Consider the following 9,440-nt stretch of genomic DNA (forward strand, 5'->3'; position numbering starts at 1 on the left):
ATAAGCTGTTGTGTTGTGATAACCCAATTAATATGCATATAGATATGAAAATTTAGTCTATTAAGTATTTATGATACCTTTTTCATAGATCTCTTCTTCACTGCATATATAAATACCATACTTATGATAGAATAAATCAGGCGAAAAAGTTCAGTTAGTTCATATTGTTTTCTCGTTTACATTTTAGTTGTGAAGTGTCCTACTACAGTTCCAGACGGAGAAATCACAGGAACCTGCGATTTTGCCATAGGATCAAAATGCAGTTTTAAATGTAATGCGGACTTTATTGCCAACGAACTTTATCAAAGTATCACATGTAATAGCAGTGGACAGTGGGACGCGTCGGAAGAACTTTGTCTTGGTATGTCTAAATTATGTCGAAACTTTAAAAATGTCGCACGAGTTTCACTCGTAAATTTGCTAATTTTCTGAAAGCCGACACAACTAGTGGCAAGACATTTAAATACCCGATCTAACAAAAGAATTGCGAGTTTGAACTGCACATGACAGAATGAAAATAAACCTTGAGACATGTTCCCAAACATAAAATGAAACTCATTATCTCGAATTAGCTTATCCCAAATTCCGGCTACCTCAAAGTAAAACGCTCGGTCCCTTGAAATTTGAGATACCGAGTTTCAACTGTATTAATACAGTAACAATTAAACTGAAAAGTTTAATTGCTGATGATTACGTTACTTATTGCTTTGATGATAATTTTATATCATAAAGCTATGTTTCTTTTGGTATACATTAAGTTTTAAAGATAAGCGATATTAATGGATGAGTGTACATGTATACCAAATAAATGCTTTATATATTATATATTTTGAGAAACGCACACCAGTTCAAGTTAAGTATTTTTATGTTTGTTTATCATGATACCTTACTGCTTACAGTGTAATCTTATTATTTACATTCAATTTTATTATTTTATGTCATACAAAAGGCCATACTGGAAATCAGTTGGATGTGTTTTATGGACTTCTAGTATGTCGTATTCAGAAAACAAACTTATTATTGTTATCATTTTTATGCCCCCGAAGGGAGGCATATTAGTTTTCAACTGTCCGTTCGTCCGTTCGTTCGTTCCTTCGTTCATTAGTTAGTTCGTTCGTCACAACGTTAACTTTTTGTGCATGAAGGCACTTTACCCGCGAACCACTGCACCCAGGACCTTCAAACTTCACATGCTGATAGTACTTAGTAAGTACACCACCCCTACTGACTTTGGGGTCACCAGTTCAAAGGTCAAGGTCACATGGGCCAACGTTAACTTTTTGCATGAATGCATTTTACTCGCAAACCACTGCATCAAGGACCTTCAAACTCCACGTGCTTATAATACTTATTGAGTATACAACTCTTACTGACTTTGGGGTCACCAGGCCAAAGGTCAAGCTCACTCTCACTGGGGCCAACGTTAACTTTTTGCATGAAGGCACTTTACTCGCGAACAACTACATCCAGGACCTTCAAACTTCACATGCTGATAGTACTTATTGAGTACAGCACCCCTACTGACTTTGGGGTCACGAGGTCAAAGGTCAACGTCACAGGGGCCAACGTTAACTTTTTGCATGAAGACACTTTACTCGCGAACCACTGCACCCAGGACCTTCAAACTTCACATGCTGATAGTACTTATTGAGTACACCAGACCATCAATCTTTACGTGCTGATATTTCTTTATGAGTACATCAACCCTACTGACTTTGGGGTCACCAGGTCAAAGGTCAAGGTCACAGGGGCCAACGTTTACTTTTTGCATGAAGGCACTTTACATGCGAACCCAGGACCTTCAAACTTCACATGCTGATAGTACTTATTGAGTACACCACCCCTACTGACTTTGGGGTGACCAGGTCAAAGGTCAAGGTGCTGCGGGGGCATTTGTCACCATTAGTGACAGCTCTTGTCTTTTGATTTTTTGTTGCACCAACATTTAGCTTTTGAAAGATGGTAGGCTGCCGAGATCTGATATATTAGAAAATAGATTTGCAGAGCTGGTTTTGAATTGTGGTTTATAAAGAATTATATAGGGGCTTCATTTAGTGGTGTTCAGCCTATATGGATATATTTCAAATTTCAAAAATCATCTCTGAAACCTGAAGCTTAGATATTTTGCATGTTGCATTGCGTTATAGACTTCTACCAAGATTGTTCAAATTATGATGCCAGGGTCAATATTGGTCCGCCCCCGCTTGGCGCTCAGCATTAAGAGGGTTATGCTAGGACTGGTAGGCCCAGTGCCAGTATAATGTGACTGGGTGGGGTATCATGTCACGTGTCTACGGCATGATATTCAAGTGAGGCAGCACTATAAAGTTGGGAGTTGTGCTCACTGCTACAAGTAGACACCGTTGTTTATATGATTGAAAAATTGTTGAAAAAGACGATAAACCCGAACACACACACACACGCACGCACACACACACACACACACACACACACACACACACACACACATGGTCCATACATTCATGTGATAAGTTGTGAATCCTAAAACTGGAGGTTGGCTATTTTTCAGCTAGAGTTGGGGTCTCAAAACTGGAGGTTTTATTATGTTTAATTTTATTCTCATTCTACCTTTTTTAAAAATGTATACAGTACGCTCCAAAAAAAAAACCCAAAAAGGATAAAATATTGTACTTTTAATAACTTTTAACAAGTAGCACATTCTTTTTCAAATTTTATTGATAGACATTTTTAAAGTATCCTCCAGCTGACTAGTGAAATTTAGAGAATTTTTTATTCATAATATTTTTCTGAGTTGTTGATCCAATCTTGACAGTCCTTGCAAAAATAGAATAAGGGGGGAAAATTTAGATTAAAGATGTTAATTAATTTTGGTGTTGATTAAATCAACACACACCTGGCTTACAATACCAGGTTTAAAAATAGAACGAGGACAGTGATTGGGAAACCCAATTACTTCATTAACTTTACAGGAGAATAATAATTTTCTTTGAGTCCATCACAAAAGGAACATACTTAGCAGTTACCATGATGCATGTACGGATCTGTTTGTTCAAACGATCTTTGATACAGGTCATGTCTGGAACCTAAAGAATAAAAGGTGTTTTTTTATGCCCCCAAGGGAGGCATATTAGTTTTCAACTTTCTGTCCTTTCGTTAGTTCGTTCGTCACAATGTTAACTTTTGCATGAAGGCACTTTACTCGCGAACCACTGCACCCAGGACCTTCAAACTTCACATGCTGATAGTACTTATTGAGTATACGAATCGTACTGACACTGGGATCACCAGGTCAAGGTCACAGGGGTCAATGTTAACTTTTTGCATGAAGGCACTTTACTCACGAACCACTGCATCCAGGACCTTCAAACTTCACATGCTGATAGTACTTACTAAGTACACAACCCGTACTGACGTTGGGGTCACCAGGTCAAAGGTCAGGGTCACAGGGTCAATGTTAACTTTTTGCATGAAGGCACTTTACTCGCAAACCACTGCATCTAGGACCTTCAAACTTCACGTGCTGATAGTACTTACTGAGTACTCTATCCCTACTGATTTTGGGGTCACCAGGTCGAAGGTCAAGGTCACAGGGGCCAATGTTAACTTTTTGCATGAAGGCACTTTACCCGCGAACCACTGCACCTAGGACCTTCAAACTTCACATGCTGATAGTACTTATTGATTACACGAGCCCTATTGACTGGGGTCACCAGGTCAAAGGTCAAAGTCAACAGGTCAAGGCGCTGCAGGGGAATTTGTCACCATTAGTGACAGCTCCTGTTATAACTATTATCCTTATTACCATCATCATTATAATTATTTTATTGTTATCTTTCGAGATTTTATCAATATTTCCGGCAAAAGAGCTGTGTTCCTCTCCTATTACATTAAGTGTCTTAAACGCTCGGTTAAGGTAACATTTGTTACTGGAAGCACAGGATTACAATTATGATACCTAGTAAAATATTGATTATAGCCGAGTCATTCAGAATTTAATCGATAAAAGTAATTAAATTTCGTTTTTGAGATATCGATTAAAGATCTTACAGAGCCATACTAGATTCTGATGCGGAAAATATTTACTCTGATTGTTCAAATAATATTCCGTTTTGGACAATATTTAGAGATAGCTACTTCTACTTGTCTGTGACCGTCAAAACTAGGAGAAACGCTTAGTGCATTGCGAATATAGTTTTAGGTGTATTACCATGCAAATGTTTGATAGATGGTTCCAGATGACAGAATATGACATAAATTTAAGCTAGTAAAGCAAAATAAAGAGGTTCTTTTTAAACTCCATTTGTGCATTATTGGCTATGGAAATTCGCAGTTATGCGAAACAGTAGTTGAACACCTGAAATACGATTTTTCAAGTTAAACAATAAAAGCACATGATGGTTACGAAGTTGTTTTATATTTCAGTATCAGAGTGCAAGGACAGTTCATTGTCTAATGGAAAGGTTACAGGAAACTGCAAGAAAATGGTTGGCGAGACTTGCTCAGTAACGTGTAATCAAGGTTATGTCAATACAACCTCAGTGGCTATCTGCAGAAATGATTACATGTGGCATCCAACGGAGTCATGTATACGTAAGTGCGTAGACATTATCTGTTGTCAATTATATTAATACGTATCAATATACATTTTGTCGGAAATTTAATGACCAGTTATTATACCCCGCGATACATAGAACACGGGGGCTATACAGGAGTCATGTATGTCTGTCAATCGGGTTTCCTCCGTATCTTCTTAAACGCGTGAAGAATTCGTAAAACTATTTTTACCTCATCAAGCTGCCCTGCAGAGCGCATAACCTAAGTCACCAGGTCAAAGGCCTCACTTTGATGTCAGAATGTTTTGGAACGGTGTCATCGCGGCTAAGACCCCAAGATCAAATTATAGAATATCATTTTCCACATGTAATACCCGAAATCTGGTCAAAATATTTATTTTTCCTAAATCTAACGTTTGAAACTGGACCAGATCAGGTAAAAACTAGGTCACTAGACCAAAAAGTAAACTTTTATACAGACACCATTTTCAACTTAATTTAAAGACTGATTGTCATTAAGATATTTAGTCCAAGTAAGAATCTTCATCTTGGTTTAAAAACTAGGTCAGTCATAAAAAGACACATGCACACTATTTAAATATGTATTTTATTCCTGATCTACATGAAACCTAGATAGAATATTTGCTTTTATGAAATCTTAACGAAGTTCGAAACAGTATCATCTGGGATCAATAACATTGTCATTTGGTCACTTTTGTTCCTGTATTTTGCGAATTGATGAGCAGAAGTTGCAGCTGCCACCAATGCTTCAGTTATTAACTATTCGAACTGAATATATCATTTTAATGGTTTTAAAGAGTAAGGCTCGGTGACAGAATACTGTCCACAATATCGATTGTTTAATGTGCTTAGCATTACCAAACGTTAAAATTCTCCAAACGCAACATCTCATTTTACTCTTTTTTAGTATCAAAGAAGAAATTTTCACTGATGTCTTATTGGCATTTCCTTCTAGTATAATAACTTGAATTTATTAATGGTTCTCTTGCAGCTATAAAATGTTCGCCTTACATACCAAATGGAGAGATCACTGGGACATGTGACTTAGCCATAGGGGCGACATGCAATTTTATGTGCTACAGTGACTTTAAAGCGGCTGACCTTCGTACGAACATAACTTGCAATGCTAGTGGACATTGGAGCATAACAAATAATTTATGCCTTGGTATAATATCATTCACATTTGGAATCCTTCTTACATATCTAAAGTGGCAATGTTTGAATTTAATGAAAATTTTACATTGTGTGTTCAGTTGTTTATTAAAATGCAGTTAACACATTAGTATGTGTAATAGTTCAGTTTAAATTTCCTAGCGGTGTTTTACCATTGGTCACACCTGTGTTTATTTCTGTATTCGTTCTGTCCTTGTTGTCAATGTATAACTGTATTATTTTGACTTTTGATAAATGCCTGTCTTTACACATGCTTACATACACTCCTATAGTGTGACTTCACCTCAAAAAGCAAGAAATGATAAAACTGGATACAAGTCAAATTACATAACGGGATAAGATTTGAGTTACTAATGAATGATGTCCGTAATGTAAGTTTAATACAACAAGTTTACCTATTTTGAAATAAAACTCTTGTATATCAGTTGCAGGCGGGGAGCTGAAACGGAACGACTTCAACCACACAAAGCAAGAAATGATAAAACTGGATAAAAGTCAGATTACCTAACGGGATAAGATTTGAGTGAATGATGTCCGTAAATGTAATATAATGCAGAAAGTAGATTAAAAGTATATGCTAAAATAAACATGAAATTAAAACAGTGAAAGTATAGATAATTGTCTTCTTTTATTTTCACAGAGCGAATCAGTGTTACCACAGAATCGTCGTCATTAAATGGATTACCTGTGCCAGGTGTCGCTGTTGGAATAGCGGTTTTACTATTAGCAGTCTTCTTGCTAATTGGTGCTGTTATATTTCCGTTCCTACGGTAGAGACAATTCAAATTATATCACTGTCTGAACGTAAATTTCGTTTTTACCTTTCATTGCAATTTCTATAATTGTAAATTTGTGCAAAATGTACATATTTATATCAACCTGACTGCCTGAAAGAGTTATCCGTCTTCAGTATGATATCATTAAGAGAATATGAAATATGTCTTTCATAGGAGTACATATCAGTAAATTATCAGATGTAAGGTGACACGAAGTTTTGTTTAGTACAGTTGAAATTCACCATACCTATACATAATCAAACTTAAGTTTCCTCATCATACTTGACCAGGTAGTCAACGTTAAACTTCGGGTGAAAACACATTTCTGTCTCAATTCCCTTAACATTTAGAGAATATCAACAACGCTAGTTTAAAAAACAATTAATCATTTGTGTTTCAGACGTAGAAGCAACTTGTCACCGTCACTTAAACTCAAGTCACCCTTCCGGCATAGTAGAAGTACCGCCTTTGAAAATCCAGGTTACATACAGAATTCTGAACCCCCTGTCCAAACTACAGATGTTGATGTGGCACAAATGCAGCCTATGTCGTGAGTATATTGTTTAAATCATATTTTATAAAGAATATCAGGCAAACAGTTATTCTTTTATTTATTTTGATGGGTTTAAGGTCGCACCGACACAATTATAGGTCATATGGCCACTTTCCAGCTTTCACGGTGGAGAAAGACCCCAGGTGCCTCTCCGTGCATTATTTCATCACGAGCGGGCACCTGGGTAGAACCATCGACCTTCCGTAAGCCAGCTGGATGGCTTCCTCATGAAGAATTCAACGCCCCGAGTGAGGCTCGAACACACATCGATGAGGGGCAAGTGATTTGAAGTCAGCGACCTTAATCACTCGGCCACGGAGGCCCCATAGTTATTCTTCTCGGAGCTATATGTAATGTACTTTTCAAGACTTACGTCATTCTTTTTTAATTTAGAAATTACTTTTATCACCTAGTGATTGATAATCAAAAGTTCAAAAGGTCGATTCAATGAACTGCGATTTCTCAGCTGTTGTTTATTTGGTAAAAGTTTTATGTGAAAAACAGTATTTTCGACTCTATTTTATATCACTGCGGAAAAGCAGAAATTTTGCTCTACGCTGTATCGATTCTTATAATATCAACTTAGGTTAATATTGATTAACATGATACACTTACTGAATGCTTGCTGTTAAATACTTTTGTGTAGGATTCGAAGGATTGAGGGTCAATAGATCTGACTAATGACTGGCAACCCGTTCAATATGTGTTTTGAAAGATGACATCAAAATAAATTTTCATCAATTTTACCCCCCCCCCCACCCCCTGCCTCCCCTTCGAAGAAGGAGGGGTATATTGTTTTGCTGATGTCGGTCTGTCTGTCGGTCCGTGATGATAAGTCAAGAACGCTTAAGCCTAGGATCATGAAAGTTAATAGGAAAGTTGGCCATGACCAGCAAATGACCCCTATTGATTTTGAAATCAGTAGGTTAAATGTCAAGGGCACAGCGACTCAGAACAATAGAACATGTTTTGCCAAATAACTAGAGAATGTTTTGGTCTAATATCACATTTGATACGGAGGCTACTTAAGACTGGTAAATTACCGGTAATTATTGATTTGAGGCCAGTACGTCAAACGTCCAGTGCACAGTGATCCAAATATTTATGTTCCTTGTGCAGTTACTGGATGCATCAAGGGGGCATTCCGTGTTCTACGAGCTCTTGTGTTATTAAAGTTTTGACTACTGCAATCATGCATCGTGTAATTACCTTTACAAGTGTTTTTCGAACTTAAACTATGTGACAGTTTGAAACTTTTTTCAATATTGATATTTATTATCACGTTTGAAATACATGGTTAAAATCATGCACAGAAACAAATGAGAAATATTCGGGGCACAATAGTTTTGTATTGCTTATTTAGTTAGCATGTGAGACATTTAAGAGTTATTCGATTGTCTTTTAGCTTTACTGAGGGTGCTTCATCTAGCGATGAACGCATTACAAATCCCATGTACGACAATGAACCACTGCCAGGTGTTGCTCAAATAGACATGACGAACGACACAGCCGTCCTGACACATGATTCTTGGCAGAAGGAAAAGAAAAAGCTAGATGTGGACAAATACTAAATATATTACCACTGTGTTCATATTTTTCTTGTGAAATGACAAAGTCGAGGTTATGATTGTAATATATCTTTGTTAACTTGTAAATACGTATGATGTAAGTATAATCGGTGTAATAAATTGAAATAGAAAAAAGTTTCAGTATTTGTTATTTTGTAAAGTTATGCCATATTGTTTGGCACTTGCTATTGCATGTGCACAGAACAACTTTGTTTTCTGTAGAATATTTCTTAATAAATATGACTTAACATCCCGTTACACCTTTACGGTTGAAATTCGATATCTCGATCTCACTTATGTCATCTCAAATATTCCGGCTACCTCAAAGACATTTTCAAGTTCCGTCCCGAAAACACGTGCACAAAATATCAGTTTATGTAGAATTTCGGTTATCTTTAAGTAGAACGATACCTTCGAATTCGATATAGCGAGTTTCAAGTGTATTTTGTAAAGTTTTTATTATAAACTTATAAACTAATTTGTATTGCCACAGACTGTGCTAAATCAACACAGCAATACGATTTAGCCGAGACATTTATACTTAAATGAACCTCTCGTTATAATTTATGTATTCACGCACGTATTTCAACGTTACATAGCTAAAACGAACCGGAGTAAAGTTCGAAAAATACCGATAGCTTTCGAGTAACAGCACGCATTTTCTTAGTCTGATCATTTCCTGACCGACTACATATTTTCAGTTCTAATGTTGATGAAAGGTTGTTTTCGTAATTGATTATGTCAGGAATAAATTCTTCAAACATAAAAATAATTTAACGAGAATATCTTTTTTAGGGTAATTAATGTCTGTTGA

General features: G+C 36.6%; 1 protein-coding gene across 4 annotated transcripts in view; it reads left to right on the top strand.

The window, feature by feature from the left end:
• Positions 1-8,672, top strand: part of LOC128557878 (low-density lipoprotein receptor-related protein 2-like) — a 29,858-nt gene extending 21,186 nt beyond the window's left edge. For all 4 annotated transcript variants that reach the window (XM_053546411.1, XM_053546410.1, XM_053546412.1 and 1 more), the window contains 6 exons: positions 188-361; positions 4,405-4,572; positions 5,548-5,721; positions 6,370-6,499; positions 6,906-7,055; positions 8,464-8,672. In XM_053546411.1, the coding sequence (XP_053402386.1) occupies positions 188-361; positions 4,405-4,572; positions 5,548-5,721; positions 6,370-6,499; positions 6,906-7,055; positions 8,464-8,629 (962 nt within the window). In that variant the 3' untranslated portion in view covers positions 8,630-8,672. The remainder of the gene's footprint in view (positions 1-187; positions 362-4,404; positions 4,573-5,547; positions 5,722-6,369; positions 6,500-6,905; positions 7,056-8,463) is intronic.
• Positions 8,673-9,440: the final 768 nt, after the last annotated feature.

The sequence above is a fragment of the Mercenaria mercenaria genome, chromosome 6 (assembly GCF_021730395.1).
Source record: "Mercenaria mercenaria strain notata chromosome 6, MADL_Memer_1, whole genome shotgun sequence".
Classification (NCBI taxonomy): Eukaryota; Metazoa; Mollusca; class Bivalvia; order Venerida; family Veneridae; genus Mercenaria; species Mercenaria mercenaria.